This window comes from Mastomys coucha, unplaced genomic scaffold (genome assembly GCF_008632895.1).
Source record: "Mastomys coucha isolate ucsf_1 unplaced genomic scaffold, UCSF_Mcou_1 pScaffold1, whole genome shotgun sequence".
In the NCBI taxonomy this organism is placed as follows: Eukaryota; Metazoa; Chordata; class Mammalia; order Rodentia; family Muridae; genus Mastomys; species Mastomys coucha.
Genome location: NW_022196891.1, coordinates 89288479 through 89305429, shown reverse-complemented (window position 1 = coordinate 89305429; position 16951 = coordinate 89288479). Strand labels below are relative to the sequence as shown.

General features: G+C 42.3%; 1 protein-coding gene across 7 annotated transcripts in view; it reads left to right on the top strand.

The window, feature by feature from the left end:
• Window positions 1–16726, top strand: part of Rcor3 (REST corepressor 3) — a 42164-nt gene extending 25438 nt beyond the window's left edge. For 2 of the 7 annotated variants that reach the window (XM_031339275.1, XM_031339315.1), the window contains exons 10-12: window positions 5695–5752; window positions 12264–12505; window positions 12968–15334. In XM_031339275.1, coding sequence (XP_031195135.1) covers window positions 5695–5752; window positions 12264–12505; window positions 12968–13312 — 645 coding nt within the window. In that variant the 3' untranslated portion in view covers window positions 13313–15334. Of the gene's footprint in view, window positions 1–5694; window positions 5753–12263; window positions 12506–12967; window positions 15335–16707 lie in introns of those variants that run through there. The other 5 variants (XR_004109801.1, XM_031339290.1, XM_031339306.1 and 2 more) reach the window with 5 other exon arrangements.
• Window positions 16727–16951: the final 225 nt, after the last annotated feature.

Sequence of the window (16951 nt, the reverse complement as noted above, 5' to 3'; positions counted from 1 at the left end):
GGAGGAGACCGGGGCTCAGGGGGGTCGCAGGAGGAGACCGGGGCTCAGGGGGTCGCTGACTTAGGAAGATCACCAAGGAGTAAATAGTAGCATTCCCCGCAGCTCAGGATTGCATACCTGATTGGTCAGTATGCAGCTCAGGATTGCATACCTGATTGGTCAGTATGCAGTGCTGCCACAGACTTCAGAAAGTGTCACAGAATAGCACTGCTTGGTAGATTCTCACATTTTAAGCCAGCTACTGGGATAGGCATTATCAAACACTGATTATATCTTTTGATATAAGAACAATGAGCAGAATGAAACCACCAGTATCTTAGCCTTGAATATAGGTTCACCGGGGTCTGAGTGTCACTTGGGTGATTTAATGATCTCACGCGACTTGAAGTACATAAAGCACCAGAAAGTCCCCACAGTGTGTGTCTGCTTATCATACTCTATTGCTTTCAGGACAGGGCAATATATTCTGAAATACTGATTATGTCATAGGAAAGACAGTGAAGGAAGGGTGATCCTTCACTCGTGTGTTAGACTTCACCTAGTCCAAGATATTAATAACCTCTGGAGTAATATCGTCTCTAAATGCAGTGTTCATCATACTCAAGGAGCTTTACTATTCATTTGGTTTTAAGTTACATTTGATGAAGAAGGTGCATTCACTTCCATAACTATTTATTAATCACCTGTTCTATGTAATCAGTAGTCAGGTAATTGTGGGAGTGGGGTGGGAGGGAGAGCACATAAAGAGAAGGTGATTTTTTTTTCCCTGCCTGCTTAAAAACACTTGTAGTCTAGATGTTATATGATAAACTCATGGAAGTGTAGACTTAGAAACAAATGTTCTAGAATGGCAACGGGGCTCTACTCATTTTGACTGGGTGGTCGGGAAAGAGTCTCTTGAGGGCGAGGATAAATGGGATTGGTGCAGACACAAAGTTCACAGAGCGGAGAAGTGGGTAAACAGCCATAGAGAGAGGGACAGTGCATTCAATAAACCAGTGTGGAAAGGTACAGCCAACCAGCAGGTGAGCTGACACCGAGATTCAGCGGAAATATAAAAGACATCTGTTCTCAAGGATCTTGTCTACCTAGAAAGGCCACTGTGTTAGATGCAGAGAAGAGCGAACACAGGGTGTGAGAAATACAACCAAGGATACTACAGAGACTGTTAGGCAGGGGCCCGGACATAAGGATTTCTGTGAAGCTGGGAAGAAGTATGCTTTACCTCAGGGACAGGAAAGCCCTGCAGCTTCCTCAGTATAGAGAGCAATAGGAAAAGTGGCAGTGTCAGGACAGGCACACATCCTTGCTGCCAAAATGCTGGGCACGTGAGGCGTGTACAGTAAGAAGTGAATAGAACAGGTTAGCCATAGAAACGAAACGAGATAATCTGTTTGAAGAGTTAGAAATGCATGTATCTCCTTGAAAATGTGTACTAGTGGAGGAGGTGTTTGGTTTATGACTAAGAGGTAGGTGGAAGCAGCGAAACCCATGGAGCTGGGAAGAGAGAAGGGAGTGTCTGGAGAGGGGTCGCTGGGACCATATCCTGGGCAGTTGCTGGCAGCCTTTAACATGGATACTCAAGTTTCCAGCCTTGAGCAGAAAGTTTACTGTGGTAACTTTTTCCAGCTCTTGTGAAAGTATATGAACTTACCACTGACAAAATGGAGAAGCAAGTGAAGACAAAGTGACTTAGGAGGGAGGATGCCCAGCAAGCCTCCAGTGTTTCGTCTGCTCCCCGAGACCTGCTATTTTGTTACTGTCTTATTTTGTACAGTTACTTTTAAAACGAGGCCACTCCATTTTAACAACTACAAAGTTTAGCAGTCATATTCTACTTGTCCTTTCTATATGTTAAAGTTTCTAGGGTTTGTGAGAACTTACAGTCCGTAAGTTAAAGGACTCCTATATATACACACTCTCTTGCTCTATTTCTTTTCAGTCTCCCCCTCCTTCCCTGTCTCCATTTTGTCAGGCATATTTAATCCTAACCAGTTTCAACATCTTCCTTTCTGAGCCCCCCACCAGAGCTATAGTTTAAAGGCTTGTTGCCTGAAGACCAGACCCTACAAGTTGAAACTCCAGGTTCCCTGGCCCTCTCCCTAAGCTGTCTTAGATGGTTACCTCCTGCCCCTTCTCCATGGCTGCTGAGGCATGCAGTACCTCCTCTCAGTCCTTTGCTTGCTCAGCAGTAGTTTTCACACACACGTACACAGACATGGTCTAAGTCCTTGCATTCAGAATCCATGTGTCTTTTTTTCTCCCAGAGATACATTAATCTCACCCCTTCGCTGTGTTACAGTTACATCATAGATACATTAAAATGAACGTTGTTCAACCAGTTAAGGAAGTGGAAGGCAGCAGGCACACACACACACACACACACACACACGCACACGCACACGCACACGCACACACGGTAGTGCTGCATCTCCTCCTGACTGCATTACTGGGTATACACCCAGGGCAAACCTTCACACCCTGGAAACTGAGTCCTATTCCTTCAGACACTTTTTAGTTTTCACACAACTCCCGTGTATCCCTTTGGTGTATCGTCTATTCTTAGTGCAACATTGGTCAAAGTCCATTCAACAGCCATAGTTGAGTTCAGCTAAAAAGCCATTGCTTCTGGGTGTGTGGGGACACAGGAGTCATTCAGGAGGGAACACATAAAAAGAGAACACAAATTAAACATATGTTTTAAAAAGCATAAAACCTAGTATAAGTACTTCATGTTTAAGAAATATATGAATGACTCCATTGTTTTATAAAAAAAAAAAATCAAACCTTCAAAACTGGTTTGGATACATAAATATTGTGTTTTGGTCCACACAGAACCTGGGCTCTACCTGAACATCCTACTGCCTTCTTTTTTTTTTTTTTTTTTTTTTTTTTTTTTTTGGTGAGACAGGGTTTCTCTGTATAGCCCTGGCTGTCCTGGAACTCACTCTGTAGACTAGGCTGGCCTCGCACTCAGAAATCCGCCTGCCTCTGCCTCCCAAGTGCTGGGATTAAAGGTGTGTGCCAGCCTGGCTCTCATGCCTTCTTCTTAGTGTCTCACAAATGAAACTCATCCTCGCTTGACCTCTCACCGTCTCCCACAGGAGCATTTGTCGACTCGTGGCTTCTCAGCCACACACTGCCTTCTGCCAGCTGTCCAGGCCTGAGAGTCTTGTCCAGGTTAAAGTGCCCCACTGCGCATGCTCTCACTCCCTCCCACCCCCCAGCTCTTGCTTGTTAGGTTGATGCAAGCTTACCACCGTGTTCTCATTGGCTGGTCTGGCTTTACTTCAAATCCTGCAGTTGCTGGGAGATCTTGGCCCTTCTCCCCACACAGAGCTCAGGGTTCTCTGCACAGGGACTGTGCCTTTCAGACACTTCTAAGGTTTAGATGAATGCATTTTTATAGTGTACATATTCCTGTTTAATTTGTGTTCTCTTTTCATGAGACTTTTCCCTCGAGCTTTAGCTTTGCAGATTTAACAGTCACCAATCAGCAGTTGTTGACTTAGGTGCTATCTCTATATTTAGTTATAGTTCCTAGTCAGAGCGATTTGTGAAGTGAGTGTTGCTGTTTGTGTAGGAGAGTCCCAGGATGGAAACACACAAGGAGAACCTCGCCAACAAGGATGTGCTCGCTCTCTCCACTAACTTCAGTTGCTGTCTGTCCAGACCATCAGAGCACTGTCCGCGCATGTCCATTACTGTAGTTAATAAAATGCAAATACAGCACACACCAAATGACACTCTAGACAGATGGAAAGCTCGATGATGTCTGTGCAAGAGAATGGCTTCTGTCATCTGCCGAGTTGTTGACAGCCAAGCACTTGGAGAAGAACGATCCGAGCAGTACACGGTTAAAGGGCTTGAGAACACGCCCCTTGTGATGACCACGTGATGCCTCCATAGAGCAAAGACCGTGTTATGACCATGTGAGTCTCAAGACCAAATGCTACCACTCAGTTCTGTGGTCAGAAGAGCAATGCCTGAGAGCACAGAGAGCTTGGCATGAGGCAGGCCCTCAGGAGGGCTCATCTAGTAAAGGAAGGAGCTCATCACACAGGCCTGGGGACCTGAGTGTGAGCTCTGGAGCTCACATCAAGGTGGGAGGAGACAACCAACTCTACAGAGTTGTTCTCAGACCTCCCCATATCCACCAATGTGCATGGCATAGACATGCATCATATACACAATGTAATAAATACTTTATTTCATAAAAAGATTGAACTAGTCTATAACGTTTCTGTTTTCTAGGTCAGATAAGTTACAATAGGCCCTTTATCTTTTTACTATTTACTCTGAAATATTTGAACCCATTTTAAATGGCTCCAGTACGGATCTCCAGGAATCCAGTGAGCTCCTTTGGTCACCAGCTCAGCGTCTGCCTTCCTTCAAGCTGCTGTCTTTCTATGAACGTGCTTGAGTGCCTGGTTCTTCGTTGTATCGATTCCTCTACACTGAAGAGAAGGGTGCTGGGAATTTAAATTCCCACGTGCTCTGACCTGTGTCCCCAGCCCTCTTTGTATATTTCATTTTGAGATAGGACACCCCCCGCCCCCCCCGACTAAGTTGTTTAAGCTGTTCTGGAGCATTGGTCTGAAACTTGAGATCCTCCTGCCTCAGCCTTCCAAGTAGCTCGAAGTACAGCCCTGCAACCCCAGGCTGAGCTGGCGAACTCTTACTGCATCTGTGCGAGCCTATCCTCTGCCTCCCTGTCTCCCTGTGGCCTGTGTCTCTGCAGCTTGTTCTCTGCCTGCTCCCTACTGCCAGCCTTCCCACTTGTCTCCTGGAATCCACTAGTTTGTATTTACGAATTTGTTTTTCCTTGCTCTAGATCTTTAAAGCTTTTTCCTTCTGTCCTTTCAACATTTTGTTTCTGACTTTGAGGTTGCTTCTTCCTTCTGAACGCTCATTTATAAGGAGGCATGAGCCTCTTTTCATTGGTGTTACCCAGAGGTGAGAGGTGACGTTCCTTCTCCAATGACACTACCTGCTCCTCCCCGCTATGTCAGGCACCATGCCAGCTTACTTTCCCCGGGCAGTATTTCCTGTGATCATCTGTGGACTGGTTCCCCAGCTCTACACTCCTCTCCATCCGCTCCTAATGGCCCTTGATTTGTTTGTAGTTAGTTTGAACTACTGAAATCTCGTTACATTGTTGATACTGCAGAATTTTTTAACAGTGATTTTGGAAGAAACATTAGAAAGTCCTGGGATTAAAAAAAAAAAAAGAAAGTCTTATCAATGGTTCATTTCTGCTTCAGAAATTAAAGACATGCTTTAGGATTTGGGTTTATCCTCCATTTTAGTCTAATTTGTACAACTATTTTAGGAGAAATCATGGTTTTACTTAATGTGAGTGAAGAAATATTAGAGGCACAGGCCCACTCTAAAGAAAACGATCTCTTAGATGTTAAGACTGGGCTAAAACCAGTATCTGTGGTATGAAGTAGGAACACTGTAACTGGAAAATGCCAGTGTTGTGCAGCCTGTCACATGGGTTCAGTTTTCTTTCATCACCTTTCTGTGTGGATAAAAGGTAACTCAAGATGTGTTTAATCCTCCTGAAAATGAAACCCCTTGACTCAGCATATTAGTCTCATGTCTATGATTTGGTGAAAAGTTTTTAAAAAGCAAGTTGGAAAAATGTCTGTCTTCATATCCTCATTAGGAAACTTCTTTTTAATTTTGTAGTCAAATCAGAAAATTAATGCCCGTTGGACCACAGAGGAGCAGCTTCTAGCAGTGCAAGGTATACTAAAGATAAGCAGTAATTGTTGTTCATCACGATTGACTGTCATGCAAGGTGCCCACCACAGTCCTTCTTCCTCTAGCAGTGGGTCACCATGCCAACCTGGTGACCAGGGATCGTGTGTTGTGTTTCTGGGTATGGCATACTGAATCTGTGCATTTAGTGTCCTGAGGAGCATAGCCAGTCACCCGGTACTCTGTCAGCTTCAGGGTGTCTCTGTCACACTGAAGAGTGCTTATGAACATGAGCTCTAAGGTTTTTATTTGTCTAATTCCTCTATTTGATAAGTATGAGGTGAATGAAACTCTTAACTGTGTGCTTTCAGTGTGTCATTTTTCTACAAAGGCATAGATCACTGGGTTCTTTTAAGAGACCACAGGCACTGTGATCATGAGCTACCATGTCTGGTGCAGTTTGTGAGAACACTCTGTAGCTTGCACCCATGGACAAATGGGGAGCATTGTAAACTTGGGTTTTCTTCTGTTCTGATCTGCTCAAGGGCAGATTGTATTTTTTTTTTTTTTAAGGATTCTGCTTTTCTTTTAAGATGAACTCTCTGCAGAATTCGTTGTGTGAATTAAACGTGGTCTGCTTATTGTTCTTGAGCCCTCGTTGTGTTGAGTGGGAAGAGCTTCTTATTGGGGTTGACCGCTCTGAGAGTGGGGCTCCCCGGAAGCATGAGCACAGAGTTCATAATATTCCCAAACACTCATCCTTCCCTTTGCTTAGAGGTTGCACCATGTGTATTTAGAGCTGTAGCTTAGAACTCTGCCAAGAGTTTGAGCAAGCCTGCCTTTTATTCGTGCAAAGCCCATTTAACTTCACTATGGTGTTGCCTGATAAGAACGGACCCCTGGTCTGCAGTGTTTGATTAGTGTGTTAATTCTGGATCATGGTAGATATTATTCCAGCAAAGGGTTTTCTGAAAAGAATATCCAAGGGAAACTTGGGGTGATCTTTCTCCACACAGCACTTGAGATTTGATAGTGTGCTGTTGTTAGGGGCCCCACAAAATGGAATAGCTTGGTTGCACCATACAGAGCTGCACTGAAAGAAAAGGCTGCAGTGAGATTTCTGTACACAGCCTGAGCTGTGTGTGCAGTTGCCTTCAAATAAATCACTCTAACAGCACTTTGAGTGGAAGTACGCTTGTTCTAGAGTTTTGGGCTTTTATTATTATTATTATTATTTAAGGTCTTTCGAAAATAATATGTTAATTTTAGGCTAAAAATTATTTGGAATTTTTGTTTGGTCATTTTGTTTCTATTCTTAGTACATAAATTGAAATGATATGTATCTATTTGTATCTAAAGTAGTTGTTGAAGAAAGACTTAAGTGTGCTGTTTTGTCCAATATGCCCACACATTACCATTAAGACCTTGATACCTACCTTGAAAACAGTGTACCGCAGCGGTGCCCAGTGCCCAAGTCTCTCTGGCTGAAGTGTGTGCATAACTGCAGTATCTGTCTAATGCAAACCTTCGCTAGCAAGATGCTACTTAGCAAGCAATTCTTCCCTTTATATTTGTAAGAAATCTTTACATGGTAAATCCTTTAACAGACACTTCAGTACTTGAAAGTTATAATAAATTTTGTTTTGATACTAACATGTTTTCATTGGTATTACACTACATTCAGGATATGTGACACATGCACACCGCTGTGACACCCTTTGTAAAGTGTCCTTCTGCCTTACTCAGAATGGACTGTTAGTGACTCAGAGAAGTGAGAGGCGCTGTTGTTGAGATCAGTAACTCAATTTGAATATACTTCTGTGGTGACTCTTTGAAAACCACACGTACAGCAAGATCATCTCCGTCCCTAGGGTTCGAATAGAATATCACCCCTTCCCTGTTGTTACTGACGGGTTGCTGGCACTTTAACACTTCCTTTCTCCTCAGTGGACAGTGGAGGCAAGGATCAGTCAGGTATGGCAGGAATCTGTGTGCTTCCCTTAGCTTCCTTGTGCCCACTCTGGATCTGCTGTGACCTCAGTGGGACATCATTAGTGCCTGTCAGAATGACTCTTCTCCTGTTTCTCCATGTGAGTGACCTTTTTCATGTGATGCTATCCTCCGAAAACCATATACTTACATGGTAGCACAGGAGGAATGTGGTGTGCAGTACTTACTGTTGTTGCTTTAGTCTACCTCAGAAGTATATTCGTATCCTAGTGCTTAGAAAATTCAGCTCTCTGATCTTAATTCTATTTCAGTAAAAAAAAAAGGCAAAATGTTATTAAGGTGTCAGCTTTAGATGTATGCTTTCACTTTCCCTGCCATGACCTTTAGAACAGAAACCCTGTGTCTGAGGGCTGGGCCTGTGTTGAAAGCTGCTGTCTCTTATGCACTTCGTACTATTGATCTTTTTAAGAGAAATGAAGCTACAAATCTAAAAATTGCCTTTATAGATTTACCTCATAGTTAAGAGCCCAAAACAAGAATGGTTCATGAAGCAGAAGGCAGTTGGTTTGACCACTGATAAAAATGTAAAGATAGTAAATCTAGACCATGAGTAATCAAAAGGAAGTAGAATAGGAAACAAACTAGTACTTTGGTGTCTTAAGCCCTTTAGGTTTGAAGTGTCCTGTCTGTTGTAACAGAGGCCGTGAGCACAGACACCTTAGACTCTGTCAGCCTCTGGTACACCACTTCAGTTCATCACTCATTCAAATCTCCCATGGCTTTTGGACTGGAATTGAACTTACCACATGGATGATATGAAAGCAGGACCCAGAGAGCAGCAGTGGCAGTGGGAGGAAAAGCCATGGTTTGGACTTCACTGTCTGCACAATCCTTATTGTCTGATTTAATAAGTCTATAGAAGGTAGAAAAAGGCACATCCCCAAACATGTGAGTTTAAAATGTACATCTTGGTTATTGTAAAGGCCATATCCTTATAATTTTTAGATACCAATACTGTTATTTCAAAATAGATTTTTTTGATAAACTTGTATTCCACAATTATATTAAATCCATTAAATCTCTCTTTTCACAACAAGAAACTTTGTTGTGAGAAGCAGGGGGAGAATCCCTCAAGTTCTTCTGCCTTTGGGCACCTCGCCACTGTGAGCACTTTGATTTCTCTTGTCTCTAAATACCAAAAGCAGTATCCATGCCGTCTGTCCTTCTGGCTTCTGAACCATGACCATAATTGGGAAACACTGTCTGTGTGCTCCTAAAGCACGAGTGGACACCGCCCTCCAGCTGAGTCTGCGTTATTTCAGGCAGTGCCTGTGTCTGTCTTTGCTAGTCAGAAAATTACCTTTAAGATAACTAAGCAACGTTTAAGAACATGTCGTGGTATATTTATATCAGATGATGCAGAATAGTGACAGGAAGATGTGAACCATCATGAAGTGTGATAGTGACATCCCCTAGGCCCATCGTTCTTAATTCCCAGACAAATTTTTTTTTTAAATTCCATCAAATATTGAAAGTAATTACTTGCAGGAATAAGAAGTTTAGAAACTGACTGTAAGCAATGTTTTCCTCTCTGTTTAGTTCTGGAGGGGTCTCCAGATAGTCATCTGCTGACCTTTGAACCTTTTTCCCTCAGAGGCAGACTGTCCACTTAGAGATACCGTAAACCATTTGACGGATTTAACCGTTGTATTTAGACTCCCTTGGTGAGGAAGCATAGACGGCCTTGCTTGTTGATGGACCATGTGAAGAGGATGGGCCACCTCTCTCTCTCCAGGGTACAGAGTAAGGCTTGGTGGCTCTGACACCGTGTCCTCAGCTTCACTGACTGCTTGTCAGTGCTCTGCTTTAGGCTGTCCCCTGACTCCCTGCCTGAGATTCTTCTGATGGAGCTGGCCCAGCACAGCAGCTGGCTGCTCGCCATTGTGTAGACCTTAAGAGTTTCATCTTGTCAACAGTATGCTGATGCCTACTACTTTGTATAGATTCTTAAAGGTTCCATCTCCTGAGCAAAACAAACCGTTGAGTAGCTGTAGGAATATAAACACGATCAAGCATCCCACCATTGGCAAGGGAAATTCAGTCAGTAAAGTGCAACGCACTAGGGTCTTGGTTCAATCCCTAGGACCAAGGTTAAAAAACAAACAAACAAACCCCAAAACGGGTATGGTAAAGTGCACTTGTAGTCCCAGTGCTGGGAGGCAGTGACTGGCAGAACCCAGGGACTCTGGACTCTGACCTGCCAGCTTCAGCAGCTTAGTGAGTTCCACGACACAGAGAGACCTTATCTCAAAAAAAAACAAGATGGACACAGAGCGACCCTATCTCAACAATTCAAGATGGATGGTACATGAGGAACAACAACATCTGAGCTTGTCCTCTGGATGCCATATGCTCACGTACACACACATGTACATGCGTACATGCACATACATGCACATGCCCCCATACACGTGCACATATGCACACACATACTTGCACATAGGCATGCACATGCACACACACACTTCAAGACACTGTGTTTGGCCCTCATAGTTTGAGGAAGAACAAGAGAAATAAGCCTTGTTGTAAAGAAAACTCCATTTCCTGAGCACATTATACAGCATTACAGTAACACTGGTGCTGCTCTGCATCTGCTCCAGATTTTTCCACTGCATGGTGAGAAACCCTGGTGTTTTTTTCAGAACACAGGAACAAGCAGATGGATGGGACTTCCCCGATCTAGAGGTCACTACTCAGGAGTTTCACCTAGTACAAAGTCTGACTGTTTCTGGGCACATTTGTTCTCAGAACACCAACTGGAATCATCTACCAAACCAGAGGGACCTGCACAATATAGTGAGGCTTCACTTGAGTTCATCAAAAACATGCTAGGTGAACTGAAAAAACTCACCAGAGTCTTCAGAAGCTACAATTTCGTGGGAAGTAGTTTTCAGTTCAAGGTCTATAATGTTGCAAATGTAACAGAACTGATGCCAAAATAAGGCTTGTTAAACCAGAGAAGAGGCAGGAGTGGAACAGTCAAAAGAAACCCCAGTCTGGGAGAGGAAGAGAGAGAACTAAGTAGCTTAAACAGTAACTAAGTAGCCCTTGTGAAAGTTAGGGAGCAAACATCCGGCCTGGCTTCTAGTCAGGTTCCTTTCTATGCAGCTACCTCGACTTGTATTTAGAATTGGCACAGGACCCTTCTAAAAGCTGCTACTCCCAAAGAACACATAGTGTATGTTGACAGTCACTGTTATGAGTACCTGGGATTTCTGTTGCCATTTAAATCCTCAGTATCACTAGGTCTCTGTTAGAATTCATCTTGAACCGTAAAATTGGGTTTGGATTTAAAGAGAGTGTGTGTGTTTATGTTGATTAAACATTATAACTGATGTCTGTGTTGTCATGCATGTCTTTCCTTTAGAACAGAGCGCTCATGAACATGGCTTATGAATCCCAGTTTCTGTTTAAAGTGAGATGCAGTTAAATGTTAGTGTCAGTCAAGGCAGCCAGGTGAATTTATTTGGAGATATTCCCAAATTCTCAGTTCAACATAAGAGTAGGATTTAAAAGCAGAGTCATTTCCGGTGTTTCGAGAGAACACCGCCACTGCAGGGCTAGTATGCTTTTACTTCATGCTTGGCTTTGATTACACTAAGTGGCAAGTCCTTAAGCCCCCTTGTCTGGGTGTCTTTCTCATCTCCTTCATGTTTTCTGATATAATTACAGTTATCAAAGAATAAATCAAAAGCTTTGACCTGTATTTTGAGCAAGGTACATCTATTTCTAAATATGAATCCTTGTATTTCTTTTGGAATTCAACTCAGCAGATATCACCATTTTAAGTTCTGAAGCACAATTGTTGATCTCAACTTTATAAATCAGCTGCTGCCTTTCCTCCAGGGGCAGTATGTGCCCGTCTTAAAGTAAGGCAGGGTGATGGGCACAGACCTGATTCTCCCAGAAAAGACAGTTAAGAGTAGATGGGCTAAAGGTATCTTCCCTTCCCATAACCCATCAGGTTGTGATCATTCTGATTTCATAATTTAATTATTTCTATTTGTTGGTACTCTAGTGGGGTAGGCAAGTAATCATGGTGAAGTTACTACTAAGCCCCAAATTATGTTGCTTTTTATCATGGGGGAATGGTACGGCACACTCAGTTCTTTGAGGGGATGAAGAGATGGCTCCTTCCCGTCCAGTTTTGTTTACAAACGGTGTTGCTCAAATTTAGGTGACTGGCTACTAGGGAAATAAATGAATGTGGAATTGAGGATGGAACAAAGAATTCAATGCTTTACAATAAATGGACTATATTGAGAGTTCAAGAGAGGATTGGAGAAAGTAACTGAGTATGTAAAAAAAAAAATGGTAAGTTTCTGACTGTTCAGTGGAAGGCAAGTGGCTGGCTCGATGAAATGACAGAATTGACGGTTTTCATCTGTGACCTTGATTGACAGCTTAGCCTCTGTCTCAGAACTGAGACCTCAGCAGAGTTTATCAGAAAGGTTGTTCATTGCTGGTATTTGTGTGTGCATGATGTATAGTACACACAGCTCTCCTTACTGATCCTTCACAGGTGTATTATTTACTTTGCCTTCCAGGTGTCCGCAAATATGGTAAAGATTTTCAAGCTATTGCAGATGTAATTGGCAACAAGACTGTTGGCCAAGTGAAGAACTTCTTTGTAAACTACAGGCGTCGGTTTAACTTAGAGGAGGTATTGCAGGAGTGGGAAGCAGAACAAGGAACCCAGGCTTCTAATGCTGACACTTCTGCTTTAGGGGAGGAGCCAAAAGGTGCTTCTAATGAGCCGTCAGGGAAGAGCACTGACGAAGAAGAGGAGGTGTGTGTGTGTCTGGGATTTGAGCTACTCTGAGCTGAGGAGCCACCCTTCTGGTGGTGTGCTGTGAGGGTGTGTAAGGACTAGCTAAAGAGCAGAAGGCTGACAATACACTTCCTCGGGAGGCGTCTCTGACTGCTTAGTCATAAGGACATGCCAGCTTCTGGTCCTAGCAGAGCGAAAGTGTATTATTTCTACTGTTAAGTTGTTTACTAATAAAGATGTCTGTTTGGTAGCCTTGTTGGGTTTTTTGTTTCTTGTTTTTGGGTGGGGAGGGGGGGTCGTTTATTTTTTTATTTTGTTAAAAATAAAAGAAGCCTGTGCTTCCAATACACACTGGTGTTACATTATTGGTTTTGGTTTTATTTGTTTTGTTTTGTTTTTCCTGTGACAGCCCAAACTATATTGTATCAAGTTTGTTATGCCTTAAATCTCACACAGGTATTTTTGTTTCCTCACCTCTAGGCACAGACCCCACAGGCTCCTCGGACTCTGGGTCCATCACCTCCTGCCCCATCATCCACTCCAACACCAACAGTCCCCATTGCCACTCTGAACCAGCCTCCACCACTTCTTCGTCCAACACTGCCTGCTGCCCCGGCTCTTCACCGGCAACCTCCTCCACTCCAGCAGCAGGCTCGGTTCATCCAGCCCCGGCCAACGCTCAATCAGCCTCCACCACCTCTCATTCGCCCTGCTAACTCCATGCCACCCCGCCTAAACCCAAGACCAGTGCTGACCACGGTCGGTGGTCAGCAGCCACCTTCACTCATTGGGATTCAGACAGATTCACAGCCTTCACTGCACTAATGGCTCCCTGGACAAAGGCTCACCCATCATTGTACCAGTGCTCATTTGACTGATCCAAACGAGGCAAACTAGTTCTTCCTGTGGCCGTGGTCTAGCCTAAGTGAGTGCACACACAGGAAATGTGGCGGTGGACTAGTGTAAGTGGTGTGACACAGCAGGAAGCCTCTGACTGGCCTTCTTTCTAGTGTCCACTGTGATCTCATGGGAAGAAAAGTATTCTGTATACCAAGGGGTTTTCGTTCATTTTTACTGTATTTATTTTATTGAGGTTTCTTATTTCCTGTCTCTTCATACTCAAAACTATTAGTACAAAAATATTGACTTGGGAATTGTAAAAAAAAAACAAAAATGAAAAAAAAAACTCCTTAAGTTCCTTAAGGATGTTTATCTTTTTGCTTTTTTCTTTAATTTAAATTTTTTAAAAAACTTTCCTATGTTAGGAGTGCAAGATAAATAGCCTGCATTTCAGATTTTGATATGTTCATATTTAAGAAATTATAGCTTCATATCCCTTTTTTCAAAATATGTTGCTTTTTTTCTAAAGGAATTTTAGTATATTCCTTTAAAAGAAAGCAATTAAATCAATTGCAAAGCAATTATATGAAACCACAAAGAATGTATTGAACCTGCTAATCCTTTAACATAGTTTGGGGTCCTAGTGCAAAGTCCTTGTTTAAAGGTCATTGACCCTGTTACCTATCAGTAATAGAGGTTTGGAATCATTCACATGCAGAAAAAGGACTTAAAATTTGGTGAGATATAATGTTTTTTAAGTTCTTTGAAAATATTAATTTTGAAAAAAATGTTTCTAAATGCTATTTGCTTTTAGCTAGTATCTGCCTATGTTGGGAATTTAGAATGATCTTTTGTCAGTTATGTAGAGATGGTGGTTATGGAAACATTTATTTACAGTTTATCTTCTGAACTTAAAGTTCATACTCACTAAGAGGATCTGTGTTTGATACAAAGAGTGTTTTTTTTTTTTCTTGATAAATCTCTGTTGTACATCTGAATACATTTGTATGATCCTTATAACCAACCTGGGCTTGTGGTTTGATTTAGGGCTAAATCATCATCATCACAAGATGAACTCATTGTGTTATTGCAATAATTGTGACGTTAGCTAAAGTACTGAGACCGGTTTTAATGAAGAAACAGAGACTTAAGGTCTTTTGATTCCAACACAAAATCACTAGCACCCACAAAGACTATTTTACAATGACGGAGTTTCAACAGCGTGTTACTGACAGCTTTGATAGAATGACTTCATATGGGAAGCATGGCTTGCTGTAAAGGGACAGTTGCCACATCAGAGGGGTCATGTATTCCTTACGTACTGGGGAAATAGTCTCTTCACGGGCTCTTCAGCCCATTGGTCAATTTTCATTTTCAGCTTTTCCTTCAAAAGGACCCTCTATTCTGATGTAATTGAAGGTGGCTTGCAGAACAGCCCCTTTCTTTTCTCATCAGATCACCTTAATAGTTTATGCCCCGAATAAAATGTAACTGATCTAAAAATAATATTAAAGAATTTATACTTATTTTTACTTTAAAAGCCATGGAAGACGGTTATGTATCTTAAACTGTCTAGAGCATTTTTGAAAGCACTTGTCTTGTGTATGTGCATATTAGACCGTGACAGCTTTCATTGTCTTGTCTCTCGTCAGTAGACCTTCAGTACAGTCTGTGGAAGATGTCAGTCAAGTTGTTCAGCACCAGCATCTGTCCAGATGTTCAGTATCTGTGGTTCATTTAAAATCTGTTCCAACCCAGACATGGGCTTAGGTGCTGTATCTGAGGGATGTGTTGCAATTTTATTTACAAACACTAGAACACACAGTAGAAAAATAGTAGTTCCATTAGTAATATGACACATGTATATAGTGAGATGTCTTTATTGTGTGCTTTGCATATTTTGTAAATATTTTGCACGTCATTATTTTCCTTTTTTGTTTGAGCAGTGTTTGGCCTGGAAGAGTAATATGCTTGCTGCTTAAAGGATTAAAGATTTAAAGGTGTCCACGTCTTCTATTTTTATATAAGCTCATATTGTATGGGACCTCTTCACTGTGAAATTCTAAGTACTGGTTTATATATATATATATATAAAGCAAAGCCTAGAAATCTCTTAATGACCCTTTTTTTGTTAATTCTGAAGTTATCTTTTTTGAGAGATCTACACCAAAGTGTTTTTATAACATAACTAAAAATAAATCACATTGTTGCTACAACTGTTAAAATTAACGAAAAAGTACTTAATTCCAGTGTAATATGAATGGAAACAAAGGTAAGTTGCAATCAAGAGTGAGCTTACAATTGAGTAAAACAACACCCAAAGTGAAAGAATGTAAAATTCTGTTTTATGTGGAGTGCCATCAGAAGGCGTGGCCCATGTTAAAATGCCTCTTCCCAACCAAGAAAGCCGTCATGGGTGTGCCCAACTTGAGTTTTAGCTGATTCTAGATGTGGTCAAGTTGACACCTCCAATGAGCCATCACACACACAGTCCACCAAGACTTTCATCTTTGTCTGTTTGTTACGAAAGGGCCATGATGGTACCTGGAAGTCTTTCATTTGTGTTTTTAATTATCAGACAAATTATCCAAGTGTTGGCATTTTCAAGCAAACTCCACCCCCCCACACACACAGCCTTCCCTTGGATCTGTGCTCCCCTCTTCTGTGACTATTCCCATGTCACATCCTTTGTCCTTTCCCCTTTCTTCAACACGTCTTCTATCCCTGAACACTTAATGAGGAAGCCATGAAGGGAGATGGCAGTTGCATTGGGGCATTTGCAAGCTGTCCTGAACAAATTAGAGACTACCGATGAGGGTGGGTTTTCCAGATGTGACAGCTTAAAACTCTGGCAGGGAATTTGGGTGAGCAAGGTTTTTAAGGACAATGGTGGGGTGCTGTTAGAAATGGGTCCAAGATCACGGGAAAATGACTACACAATCCAAAGTATGTCATGTCAGCAAGGCATATTTTTTTTTTTCAAATTGAGCAGGCAAGTGCAACTAGTAGGGGCCCTGTTGGGCCCTTACTACAAACTCCGCCACCTTGTGCCTGACTCCGTGGTCAGTTGGCCCCCAAGTGTGGGGCTGACTCAGAGTTGAGAAGAGGGGGCAACCTGAAAACACGTTTTTTGGTTTCATGAGGTGCTGACCCTGAAGGAACTTGAATTTCTACCAAGAGGCTTCTTTGCAATTTTTTAATATAATTTTGTCTTATTTAGCCCTCTGATTGAAAGACAGTCCATTTTGCATACATTTCCCACAATATGAGGAAACTCAAGAGCTGTCTTCAGGGGTATCCACATTGCCCCAGCTATATAATAACAGCAGGTCTGGATATCCAGAGAATAAGACCCCTAATCAAAGTGCTTCCTCACACAGACACCAGACACAAGAAGTGTGAAAAGAACAGACACGCGGATTCAATGTGCCCTGCAACCAACTCAGAGGGACCACGGGGGATCCTGGAACAGCTTGTAAGTAGCAAGTCAGAACCAAAGAGGCATTTCTTAGGGCATTTCTTAGGCTTCTGAGCTAGAATTGCAGCTCCTGTGTACACAGGTTTAGAGAATGCGTTTTATGTGTATGGGTATTTGCCTGATGTTAGGGACTGCCTCACTAGTGA